Source organism: Rhamphochromis sp. 'chilingali', assembly GCF_963969265.1.
Source record: "Rhamphochromis sp. 'chilingali' genome assembly, chromosome: 8".
Classification (NCBI taxonomy): Eukaryota; Metazoa; Chordata; class Actinopteri; order Cichliformes; family Cichlidae; genus Rhamphochromis; species Rhamphochromis sp. 'chilingali'.
This window is the reverse complement of record NC_137935.1, coordinates 5,509,738-5,523,483: the sequence shown is the minus strand read 5'-3', so window position 1 is coordinate 5,523,483 and position 13,746 is coordinate 5,509,738. Positions and strand designations below refer to the sequence as shown.

The 13,746-nt window shown below is 42.5% G+C and overlaps 1 protein-coding gene across 1 annotated transcript in view; it reads left to right on the top strand.

Moving 5' to 3' along the window:
- sptbn4b (spectrin, beta, non-erythrocytic 4b) overlaps nt 1-13,746 on the top strand; it is a 114,030-nt gene that overhangs the window by 9,641 nt on the left and 90,643 nt on the right. The window contains exons 2-4 of the mRNA XM_080888944.1: nt 6,863-7,020; nt 8,911-9,062; nt 12,891-13,064. Of these exons, the coding sequence (XP_080745070.1) occupies nt 6,876-7,020; nt 8,911-9,062; nt 12,891-13,064 (471 nt within the window). The 5' untranslated portion in view covers nt 6,863-6,875. The remainder of the gene's footprint in view (nt 1-6,862; nt 7,021-8,910; nt 9,063-12,890; nt 13,065-13,746) is intronic.

Sequence of the window (13,746 nt, the reverse complement as noted above, 5' to 3'; positions counted from 1 at the left end):
ACAGGATAATTTTCACAACCAGCTTCATTTAGTCATCATCAAATGGTAAGAATTATGAGAGAAAGACACAACAAGAGGTTAATAAAGGGGAAAGCTTGTTGGATGATCCACCATGTGAAGAAAATGTATCTATAAAGTTACAAGTCTTTTAGCTTTTAGCTGGACTGTGGATGTTAGCAGCCCTCAGTCAAAGTGGGTCATATGTCAGGAGGGCTAATGCTAGCATGCTGCCACAAGCTAAGGAGGCACTTAGAAAGCAAACATCTTTGAAAGAAACTTGGCCTACGTCATAAACGAGCTAGATATGAAACAGAAACAGCAACACTATTTTTTGGATTGCATGAAAGTAGGGGAGAGCGGGGTAAGTTGTCACACTCTTCACACTGACTAACTTTTACTGAGCACCATACATCACAACGTAATAAATGTTTCACCAAATGAAAGACGGAAGTCTCGGGCACATATGATGTATTGATTACATTTTCATATCTTATCTCATTACGGAGTTGTAGACTGTTGAAAGGAGAATGTGCACTTGTGACAATTTGCCCCATCGGCAGGTAAGTTGTCACACTAGATTATCTTAAAATATGAACACAAATACTTAATTATGATTATTGATTTTAATTGTTAAATTCAAACCAAAACTGGAAATTTGAACAATTATGCCAAGAGAATTTGGAAAAAAACAATTATTTCAATCCAATACACATTTTAATCAAAACATTAAGTAGAAAGAAAACTTTAGTTTGAACTTTAAACTCAAATGTTCTCTGGCTTGCACATAAATCCATCATAACTGAATGGAATGCTGCAAATAACTTGCTTTACTTAACATGTTTATCCTCTGAACAAAACAGATGCCTTATTTCTGATTAATCAGACTCAACTTCATAGTCACAATTCTGGCACACATAAATTGCCTGGCCTGAGGTGCAAGCATCATGGGCCCATTTGTTGCATTTTACGCATTTTACCCAGGTCTCTTTTGGACGACTGTTTGAAAATGGCTCCACACAGACAAGGCAGAAGCACTCTTCATCATCTGATGATGACTCTTGAATTATTTTTCTTCTTTTAGCTGCGTTGTTCTTCATAGGTCCAGATGTTTTCCCCCCTCGCGTCCCTCTCTTTTGAAACAGCTTTTTGCTAGATTCAGCCTTATTCTTTTCTTTTTCTAGTTGCTGCTTCACTGGCGTGTCGGTTAGAATTGCTGATTTGCGTCGTTTTCTTCCTTTGCTGGATGGTTTTCGGCGGCCAGCTTTTGGATATGGCTGGATGTCCTCTGGAGTCGGTAGTCCGCTGTCAGTAATTGCAGTGCGGTAATTTATGTCAAAATCCTTTGCTGTACTTGTGATTGATTTGTTCTGCATCTTTACCTGCCTGACTGCCTTTAACATAATGTCAGGTGGTGTTCTGCCACGCTCTGTCTTTCGTTGATAATTTCGAACCATCTTACTTTCTTCCTTCCTTCCTTAATTCCTGCCTCTCCTTCCTTTCTTCAAAAACCTTATTACAAATACAAATGAATTACAATATCACAGTTTTTTGGAGCATTTATTTGTACTGGGGCAAGTTGTCACATGTGACGACTTGCCCCAAAGTTAATGAGACAACTTGCCCCAAACTGACATTTATGCTAATTTTGGCTAAATGTCAGGGTTAGCTCAACATAGCACATCAGCTGAAGTATCAAAAGACACGTTAATGTCTCCTCTATTTTGTGTAAAATAATAATCTGTAACATCTATACCTAACAAAGTTGTACTGAAGAAAATTTAAAGTGATTTATTTTTCCTTTTAGGTCAAAAAAATAAAAAAGATGTGCTCACCTCAGATTAGAGCAGTCTTGACCACATGTGAACAGGAGGTTGACTATAGAAGAAGAAGTCACACAAAGTGGCTATTTCATTTTTGAGATAGAGCCTCTAGTGTTGGAGTTATGAACAGTGTGACAACTTACCCGTGTGACAACTTACCCCGCTCTCCCCTACCTAATGCGGTGATAGAGGTGAGTTAAAATCAGAGCCTAGCTGATATAAGTGGGGGGGTTTCAGACTGATACTAATGTGTGGTGATTTAAAAATCCAATACACAAACGTAAGCAGATCTCGCTAACATTTGTTATGTGTTGTTACTTCTGAGCCTTAATAAGATACAGTGGCAGCACAGTTGTGGAGAACTTAATCTGGCTGACTGCTGGTTTGTGGTGCTCCGAACATGTGTCGGTGCAGAGAGCCTTCTGATGGAACACCAGAGCTCATGTTTGAAGATTATTTCTTTCCTTTACCTAAATAAAGCAAATTGTTGTCTGTTTTAAATGCTAACATCAGTAAGTCTATAAAGAACTAATATCGGCTGATATTAAATCTGGTTGAAATTCAGTTAAAAAAAAAACCCTGCAGATTTCATGATCAGTCTAAATGCTGCAAATGGGCAAAAAATAAGTAAAAAATGCAATCAAAAAATAAACTATTGACACGTTAGACATTGGACCTCTTTTCTGCAGATACACGATTCACCTGCAGGCCTCTTCTGTTGCTTTATAGTCATTACATCAGTCTGGCCACAGATATTTCTCAGTGAAGGTCCCCATGTTAGTACTCCTGGTTCTTTCTGGGGTGTTTCTGTCTAAACATTCACATGAGCCTGCTGGCTTCATGGCTTGCGATATCAGTCAGTACAGAGCATGGTGGGACTCTGCAGCCAACCTCAAAGGTGGCTCTCACACGTTCTGAAGGAAAATGCTGGCGAGTGACTTTAGTCCACACGGGGGATTAGAGTGAAAACTGTACAGGGATTTAGGGACATTAAACAAGGGGCTAGCTCATTTACAACATCTGAGATCACACCATCAGCTGCCACTCATCTGAAAACTAATCACAAAATAGAGCGCTGCGTGATGTTCTTAGTGCGGCCGTAAAGGGAGAGCCCGTGTTTTAGGGATGTTTAAGAGGAAAGGTCGCGCTTTGGTGTCGAGAAAAAAGAAAAGGCTTTTGTCCCGAGCCATCAGTTTGCACTAATATTCAGCAGTCATGCAAGAGCTTGGAAGGATTGTAGTAGGAATGACCTTTGCAACCCAACTGTTTAATTATTGTAGTATAAATGTAAACATATGCATTTGACTCATTTGTTCTTCTTTGAAAACAGAATAAACCTGGCAATATATTATAAACAAATCCTTCATTAGAAGTATCCAAATGTTCAAAGAATACAGCATTTTCATGATTTTTATTTCTCACAAATTTGTTTTTTTTTTTTTTTTAAGATAACGATGAGTTGAGGAATAAAATGTACTGTATAAAATGTACTGTATAAAGTAGAGAAGATGTATCTATTGAAAGGTTGGGCTTAATTTTATCTCTTTTTTTTACATTTCCAAAACAATTCTATTAGTATTTTGTTATTTAAAGGTTAAAGTTAATTGAAAAGAACATTTTGTATTGTTGTCTTTTCATTCACTCAGGTTACCTATAAATTTATCTGATTTACTGTAGGCTTCACTTTGTTGGATTTCACTGCAGTCCTCTTTCTGCATCATCACCAGATAGAAAGCTCTATAATATTTATCCTCTCCAGGGAGGACAGCTAAGTGCATGTGCACAGCTACTTCTTCTCTTTCTGTCTTGCAGGGCACGCTGACATTTACTCGATATGGCTATGTTGTTTTTCCAGTGGTTTAGGTATAGTGACAACCGTGAGCTTGGGTTTTTGTTGCAGAGGGAGGAGGAGGCCAGGAAAAAGGGGCCAGATGAGGAGAGGAAAAAGAGATTACAGAGAAAAGAGAAAAAGTCTGAGGCAGGAATCTTCAGAGAAACCTTCCTAAACAGTAACATCAAATGCTTATTTGACCTTTTATTTACTTGAAATCTTCATTCACATAAATTGAACTTAATGGGTGAGTATAGTGTTACTAACATTAACTAAAAAAGTAACAATACAAATTCAGGGCATGTAACTGTTGGGTGTATTCTTCCTATGTGTTGAAAGAAGGGTATAGGGGGAAATGGGGGAGGGGATTGGGAGGGGAAAGGGGGGAGAACATTTTTCATTCTGTGTTATCTTGTGAGGCATTTCAAGGACAGGGGTTTTAATGAGTGCACACTGGAAAGGCCGATGATTTTAGGATGCTGAAGGATGACCACCAAACATACTGCTGTATCTGCTAAAAAAAACAACCATACTGAAACAATGTAGCCACAAAAATGAGCCAGCAGTTTTTTAAACATCACTTTCTATCTTTGTAAGAAGTTTAAAGAGAAATAAGTGTATGACAAAAGAAGCCCTCTGGATAAATATACAGAGAATACATTTCTATCATCAGTCTTTCCCCTTGAACCCACATGTGTAAAAGCCTAGTTGGCTGTGGGTTTGATTCCCAGTGGGGCCATGGAAACAAACATGTATTCTTCCCCCTCCCTCCCCTTTGTTAGCAGCCTTGGAGAAGAGCACCAAATGGCATCTTTTATATCCGTAGGCACATCTGCTCCTCACCAAGAGAAACCATTGCATGTATTTTCCATTCATCGTGTGTGTAACACAAAGAGTGAGAACATGAGAAAACTAACGATGCTGTATTTACCTGGGAATTCTTATTAGATTCCCAATGTGCATCTAAAATATTTATGATTTATTTAATGTCCAGTGCACTGCTCTATACATCATTACCGACACGAGCTTTTATATTTCTAATGCCTGTTGTGATACGTACAATCCCTGGTCACTTTATTAGGTACACCTGGCAAGTGCTTAATAACATGAAGAATTAAGAGCAGCCTTAATTCGTCACTGTGGAGGTTCAGTAAGGTGCTGGACACATTCCTGAAAGACTTGAGGTCCATGTTGGCATCATAGCATCGCACAGTGATGCATAGATCAGCTGACTGTAGAGCCCATACAGTGAACTCACTGTCATGTAAAAGATGATTTGAGCTTTGTGACATGGTGTGCTATCCTGCAGAAGATGGGCACACTATGATCACAAAACGTGTTCAGATGGTATCAAGGGGCCCAAAGTTTGCCAAGATTATATCCCCACACACCAGCACCAGGCTGAATCGCTGATACAAGATAGGATGGATCCATCCTTTCATGTTGTTTGTGCTAAAGACTGGCCCTACCATCTGAATGTCACAGAAACGGAGACCAGGCAACATTCTTTATATCGTTTGGTGAGTATAAACTGTAGCCTCAGATTCTTGTTCAGTTTGAAGGGTCAGTGTGTTGTGTGTTCAGAGTCCCTCTTCTCCATACCTTGGTGGTAACACGTGGTTATTTGAGCTATTGTTGCCTTCCTGACAGCTTGAAGCTTGAAGTAGTCTGACAATTTGCCTCTGACCTATGGTATCTACTCATTAGATAGTTTCTCTTTCTTAAACCATGTTCCGTGGAGATGGTTTGTGTGGGAAGATCTCAGCAGTTCAGCACTTTCTGAAATTGTCAGACCAGTCCATCTGACCAATTCCTACCCTAAGCCTAACCATTAAAAATCAATGCGAACTCTAACCTTCAGCCTAAACCTAACCATAACCTAATTGTACTCCTGACACTAAAACCACATTTTGAGCCTCAAAAATGCCTTCAAACCAGTGGGGACGGGCATTTAGTCCCCACAAGTATAGTAGCATGCCAATTTTGTGTCCTCACAAAGATGTCTAAACATGTGTATACACACACACACACACACACACACACACACACACACACACACACACACGCACACTGAAAACAACAAACTGTCAAATTCAGGAAAAGACAGGAGGTACCATCTATTTTTTGAATGACACATCCTTTATATGTAAAAAAAAAAAAAAAAAAGCATTTAAAAAATTTGAAGAGGGTGTGTATGAAGAAGGCTGAAACAGACAGTACCATCTTTTTGGTGCCTTAATTTGGAAAAACCCAAATTTTTATTTCAGAGCCTCCAAGCTGTTCTAGCAGAGATGCGTTTAAGTTTTCACCCAGTCTGCTGATTTTTAATGTGCGCTCTGAATTCTGTCACGAGTGCCACAAACCGAACCGTGCATTGCTCGAAGCAGACTATTTACACCACATTATCCAGTGCTCACTGTTAAGGTTTCATTTTAATTTTAATTGAAGCCTCTAACTGATATCAAACATCTCTGTGAGCTCTTCAAATGAATGCAGCGGAAGCTGATGAATATCAGAAAATTGAACAGGAGGTTTTTCATTGTTGTTGTTTCGAATGTTTCTGTTTCTTAACTCTCAGCCGGCACAGTGTGATTTCATGCAGAGGTTTAGAAGCTATTTTTATGTACCTGCTTTCAGCTGTCAAAGGGACGGGCTGAAGAGATGAGATGCCCAAATCATTTTAAGTCTATTTTAAGCTTTGCTATTGTAAAATGCTTTGATGCCAAGGACAGGTACTGCATCATTCATGAACAGGAAAGGACCTATTGACTCCTTATTTCTGCAGAAGTCTCCTTATTAAACCATGAATTTTGAGTCTGAATTTCTTTGCTGGCTAAACTTGTGCGGTTGAATAAGGGTTAAGAGATATCTAATAAGGACGTGTGAAGTCAGTTTAGTTTAATTTAATTTAATTATCAGGTGCGAAAGGCTCTTCACCTGTGGGGATGGAGCAATGGCACTTCTTTTTCTCTCCTCTGCATGTGCCAGTGTGCTCACATACATATATATGTATTTTTGTATGTGAGTAGCGCATTAAAGCAAATCCACTGATATTTATATTGGCTCATTCAAAACATATTTCATCAAGCATGACTGTACAGATGTTTTTTTTTAATTTCATTTTTATATGTTACCAGGAAGACTTTATCCCATCCTTTATTTCACACACAGGCTGATATCAGATATTTTGACAGCATTTGATTTTTCGCAGGGCGTCAGGCGCGATGGCTAATGCCTCTCCAGACCTGGACAACGCGGAAGCCCAGCGCCAGCTTAACAACAACAACCGACCAATCGGCTCTGGCTTCTGGGAGACAGAGTGTACCAGCTCCAAACTGTTCGAGTGCTCCCGCATCAAGGCCCTGGCAGGTCAGAGGTCACAAGCAGATCAGTGCACATGCTTACTCACATTTACACAAATACAGACACTGCAGACATTTGACCGTATTATCTGTTCATATACAAAATGAATAATACCTACTTTCAGGGCATTTTTAAACAATTAATCAAATGCAATTTAATAAAATGTAATTTATATAGCACCCAGTCACAACAACAGTTGCTTCAAAGTAGAGCTGGGCGATAGAACGATAACGATATGTATCGCGATATAACTTTTACTCGATAGAGAAATTAAGCTATCGCGATAGACCTCGCCGCTCTTGTCCTCGTAAAAAAAAAAAAAAAAAAAAAAAAAGGGTCAGCCAATCCAAATCAAGTAGCGCAGAGCCGAACCAATCACAGCCGCAGCGTCACGTCGCGTGACTTGTTACGTACAGCACAAGTGCCAAGCCGCACGTGTGTTTGTTTGGGAAGCAGCCAGCGGGTAATGGAGCCAGCGCATAATGGAGGAAATGAGTGTGCTGACTAGAAAAATCAACCGAGCGTGACCGAAGAGAAAACAGATGATGGTTCCAATGCCGGAGAGATTGTCGAACGGAAGAGCCATAGAAGTTCCGTAGTGTGAAGGTATTTCGGCTATTTCAAGTCTGACAAAAAACAGAGTAGCGTGCACTGTAAATTGTGCCGAAAGCAAGTCTGGAAATACAATAAACTGGTGCATGCGTCACACTGTGTGCCACGTTATTGTTTCGGTGAAATGAATTTCTACAATACTGTTACTGTTAATTCTACTCTCTGCAGTGTTTAAATGCTTACATATACACACAGTTACTGTCCCTCCACACACACGACTCGGTTCTGCTTCTATGCCCCAGCTTTGTTTACTTTTTCCCACCGAGGCTTCTAGACTTCTGATTGGCCAACATTTCTGCACGGTTAGGAATCTAGCGCCACCTGCTGCTTTGGCATGTTCATAGCAGCGTTTTCCTTCATTTCTGCCTTTATGTGTGGACGGGATTATTTTTTAAAACGAAAACGGAAAATCTCCGTTTTCAAAAATACCCGTGTACGTGTGGACGTAGCCTCAGTCTCTGACTGGAAGCGCTAATTCGTCATTCGGCTTTTGTCAGACTAAAGTAACTGTTAAAACTGTTTGAAAAGCTCAGCTATACAACAAGGAGAGATTGAGAATTTCCTTTTAGTTCTCAGTTTATTTGATATTGACAAAAGTTAGTCAGTTTTGTCTGTTCTTCTGTAAAACAAACTAAGATTTATTTTTAGAATTAATATTTTGTTTCTAAGTGGAATTGACAATTTAGTCGTCTGTTTCGTTTGTTCTATTTTGAAACTTAAACGCTTTAGCGGCTGCCTTTTGTGTAGTTTGCAATATTTGCCTTTATTTATCTGAAAAAGTCTCATGTTCCTTAAGTACATCTACCCTGTTGAACTTATTATGGGAAATAAATATTTAAATAAAAACAAGCTGCTGATTATTTCACATTTTACTTGTGAGCAACGGCACATTTAAATCTTACAAATATAGTTATTTGGCTCATATCGTGATAGATATCGTTATCGCCTGAAATGAAAAAAACATATCGTGATATGAAAAAATCTTATATTGCCCAGCTCTACTTCAAAGTGCTTTATATTTTTAGATTTTTCATCTCTTAACTGTTTAATAGTGAATTATGTGCACCTTGTATTTTAGGTATTTGAAGAAAATATTTCATAAAGTATTAGATCGACTTTGTCAGGCAAGGGGCAAGCATGAGCGTGCATGCAGCTGAAAGCAACAAAAGGTCTTTCAGGGCCATTTGAAGTGATTCCGATCTAATCATTTCACATATACTGTATAAAGCTGATATTATTGTATCTGTTCCTTTAACTTAAAATGTCTTTCCTAATTTCCCTCAGATGAACGAGATGCAGTGCAAAAGAAGACTTTTACAAAGTGGGTCAACTCTCATTTAGCCAGGGTGTCCTGTCGCATATCTGACCTTTACAACGACCTGAGGGATGGATACATGCTCACCAGACTGCTGGAGGTCCTCAGTGGAGAGCTGCTGGTAGGAGCCGTCATGGTTTTAGTTTTGTAATCCTTCATTTTTGTTCATTCTGTCAGTTTCTTCCTGACTGATTTCATTTTCAGAATCAGAATCAGAATCAGAAAGGGTTTTATTGCCAAATGTTGAGCGGGTTTACAACATTAGGAAATTGCTGCGGTGCTTCAGTGCAAGCATACTGTCATAAATTAAGCTTAAATAGACATGAAAATAAAAATGAGAATAAGAATTAAAAGTGCTAAGTAGATAGATAGACATATACATGAGTGCAGGTGGTGATCAGTGCCAAACATGGAATGATGCAGTGACACAGCGTAGGGTCATGTGTTAGTGGTGGGAACAGTCATACGGTTATTGTTCATGTGTTCAACAGCAGAGGGGAAGAAACTGTTCTTATGGCGAGAGGTTCTGGTGCGAATGGACCGGAGCCTCCTGCCTGAGGGGAGCAGGTCAAACAGACTGTGTCCAGGGTGAGAAGGGTCAGCTGAGATCCGAGCTGCACGCCGCAGTGTCCTGGAGGTGTACAGGTCCTGCAGAGATGGGAGTCTGCAGCCAATCACCTTCTCAGCAGAGCGCACAACACGCTGCAGTCTCTGTTTGTCCCTGATAGTGGCTCCAGCGTACCACACGGTGATGGAGGAGGTGAGGATGAACTCGATGATTGCAGTGTAGAACTGCATCATCGTCCGTATTGGCAGGTTGAATTTCTTCAGCTGCCTCAGGAAGTACATCCTCTGCTGGGCTTTCTTGATGACGGAGGTGATGGTGGGCTCCCACTTCAGGTCCTGGGTGATGGTGGTACCCAGGAAGTGGAATGAGTCCACAGAGGTGATGGGGGTGTCAGTCAGGATGATGGGGGGGAGTGGAGTTGTGTGCTTCCTGAAGTCCACAATAATCTCCACTGTCTTCTGGGCATTCAGCACCAGGTTGTTGTGGCTGCACCAGGACACCAGACGTTCAACCTCCCTCCTGTAGGCAGACTCATCCCCGTCTGAGATGAGTCCAATAACGGTGGTGTCATCTGCAAACTTGATTAGCTTGACAGACTGGTGGGTGGAGGTGCAGCAGTTGGTGTACAGGGAGAAGAGCAGGGGAGAAAGAACACAGCCCTGAGGGGAGCTGGTGCTGATGGTCCGGGAGTCCGAGACATTCTTTCCCAGCCTCACGTGCTGCTTCCTGTCCGTCAGGAAGTCAGTGATCCACCGGCAGATGGGATCAGGCACATTCATCTGGGAAAGCTTGCCTTGGAGATGGTCTGGAAGGATGGTGTTGAAGGCAGAGCTGAAGTCCACAAACAGGATCCTGGCGTAGGTTCCTGGGGAGTCCAGATGCTGCAGGATGAAGTGTAGGGCCATGTTGATGGCGTTGTCTACAGACCTGTTGGCTCTGTATGCAAACTGCAGGGGGTCCAGGAGGGGGGCCGTGAGGGTCTTGAGATGGGAGAGAACCAGGCGCTCAAATGACTTCATGACCACAGATGTCAGAGCCACGGGTCTGTAGTCATTTAGTCCAGTGATCCTAGGTTTCTTGGGGACAGGGATTATGGTAGAGGACTTGAAGCAGGCAGGCACAGGACATGCCTGCAGTGAGGAGTTGAAAATGCCAGAAAACACTGGGGCCAGCTCGTTTGCACAGTGTCTGAGGGTGGCAGGAGACACACTGTCTGGGCCGGGAGCTTTCCGAGCATTCAGACTCTTAAACTGCTTCCTCACATCTGCTTCATGAATATGAAGAGTTGTGGTGGGAGGAGGTGGTGTGAAATCTTCTTTTGTGTGGGGTGAGGAGGGGGGTGTTGTAGGTGAACAGTTTGAAGGTGGTGATGGCTCTATGGAGGGGGAATTAGTGTCCAAAGTGCCTCTATTGTTGGGGCCATTGGAGGTGTGAAGGCTGCCTGTTGGCTCGTCAAAACGGCAGTAGAAGTCGGGTGTTGGCCAAGAGCAAGTCATCAGTGGAGTGGGGGGTTTTAGGCTTGTAGTTGGTGATATTCCTAAAACCTTTCCACACAGAGGCCGAGTCATTCTCTGAGATCTGCTGCTGCATCTTCTCAGAGTGATGATGTTTGGCAATGTCCACTTCTTTAGTGAACCTGTACTTGGCCTCTCTGTAGCAGTCCCTGTCTCCGCTTCTGAACGCCTTTCTCTTTTCCAGCCACAGCTTTTTGAGTTTAGGAGTAAACCAGGGTTTGTCATTGTTATAACTCACCCTGGTGCGTGATGGCACAATGCTGTCCTCACAGAAGTGGATATAGGAGGTGACAGTGTCCGTAAACTCGTCCAAGCTGGTAGAAGCAGCCTTCATTGTGTCCCAGTCTGTAGACTCCAAACACGTGCGAAGCTCCTCCACAGCCTCGTTGCTCCACAGTTTTTTGGTCCTCACGACAGGTTTGGAGAGCTTCAGCCTCTGTCTGTACGCGGGGATTAGGTGGATCATGACGTGGTCAGAAAGTCCGAGTGAAGCGCGGGGCACCGCGCGATAGGCCCCGCTGATCGTGCTGTAGCAGTGGTCTAATGTCCTCTCCTCTCTGGTCGGGCATTTAATATACTGCTTGTATTTGGGAAGCTCATGGCTCAGATTGGCTTTGTTAAAGTCCCCAAGAGCAATGATGAGAGAGTCCGGGAATGTCCGCTCCATGTGCAGTATCTGCTCCGCGAGTGCGCACTGAGCTGCCTGCGCATCCGCATCTGGCGGGATGTAAACAGCGGCCAGGATGAATGAAGCAAACTCCCGCGGAGAATAAAACGGTTTGCAGTGAATAAAAAGATATTCCAGAGAGGAAGAGCAGTGCTGAGCAATCACTGTTACATCTGTGCACCAGCCACTATTAATGTAGAAGCAGACACCTCCACCTTTGGTCTTACCAGAGAGAGAGGCCTGCCGGTCCGCGCGCAGCAGATGAAAGCCCTCCAGCTCCGTAAAACATAAGACACAGGAGGAGGCAAAGTCTCTGTTCATGCTTCTCATCAGGGCCAGCTCGTCTATTTTATTCCTGAGTGAGCGTACATTGGAAAGGAAGATCCCAGGAAGAGCAGTTCGCAGTCCACGTCTCCTCAGACGCACGAGTGCGCCGGCTCGCTTACCTCTCTTTCGGCGTCTCACTTTCCTGATCAGAGTCTGCAGTAAATCTGCCGCAGATGCGACAAATATTGGAAGTAAATCCACAGGTGTTGTAGTCCTGTAGTTAAGAAGCTCTTCTCTGGTGTAAGAATATCCAGAGGAGTGCCCAGACACAGAAGTTATGCACAAAAACAAAACAGAAGTAACGCACTGAAGCACCAGGGCATCCATACGCGGCGCCATCTTGGATCATTATCCACTCAGTCCATTCAGTCCATATTTTGACTGAATATTTGCCCTCATTGACGGACTTTTAAAAAATTGAATAAAGAAATTTGAAGGGCGTCTGTAAACTTCACAGATTAGAACATTTAAAAAAAAAAATCATATAACCCATAGTGTCCAGGGTCTTTGGCTCTGCAGAAAACCCTTTTCTGGTTATTTTCCACTTGAAAGGAGGGAGCATGTAATCGGTTCTGTCTTTGTTTGTCTGTCTGTTTGTTACCAGTCAGTTACCACTTTGCCTGGTATATGATGTCTCCTTAAGTTTTCCTTTATTTCACAGTGGGGGCATTTGTAAGAAAGGACTTGCCCTTGTGCTAAAAATATCCCCAGATTCTCCTCAGTGGTTTTTACTTCTGTCATTTCTAAAAGTAAATCCAACCTTTTGACTGTCTTTGTTATTATTTTAACAATGTTTGCTATAGTCCCACATGTAGTATGTCAATAATAACAGTTATCTTATTAAAAGTACTCAAACTCTTCTTCCTGCCACAGCCGAGGCCCACACGAGGTCGAATGCGGATCCACTGCCTGGAGAACGTCGACAAAGCACTGCAGTTTCTTAAAGAGCAGAGGGTTCACCTGGAAAACGTCGGTTCCCATGACATTGTGGATGGAAACCATCGCCTTACCCTGGGCCTTATCTGGACCATCATCCTTCGCTTTCAGGTAAATTTAAAACACAGATTCATCGTGACAGATTATAGCAGTGTGGACATCTGATGAGCCAACTTTGTCACTGTATAGAGAAAAGGTGCTTTTATTGTATTCCAGGATATGAAGTGTTTCTTTACGGATGTAATATTTGAATGCTGGTTTTGCGGAAACTTGCTGTGCAAAGTTGCTGTGATCAGCAGTGCATCGTTTATCTCTTGGTGGTTTGGGGAAGGCTGTCACATGCGCTGCGTCACCAGTGTGCGACAGCCGTGTTTAGTGGATGAAGCCTTAATGTCACTCAGTGTCTGACCGGCAGCAGTCGCCTTCCAGTCTGCTCTTCAGCAAGGACACACGGGCACACTGTTTTATCTACCTTACCTGAGCCGGCTTTCATCTGTCTCATCGCACACCCTCTGGCATGTACATACCACACACATGCACACACTCACACACAGGGTTCCAGGCCTCAGCAGCAGTGATACAGGATCACCTTCTTCCCTGTAAGTACAGCAGAAATCTATGGCTTCTCTTTATATTGCTTCAGTGCTACAGCGTGGCATTGGCTCACACTGCTAACATGACATTATTCTGATGCCTCTGTAACATTCACGGTGCACAGTCGCCTATCAGCTTTTCTCCTGGGACTGAGTATTGTCATGCTAGACCTGGCTACCCACCACAAAGCACATTTGCC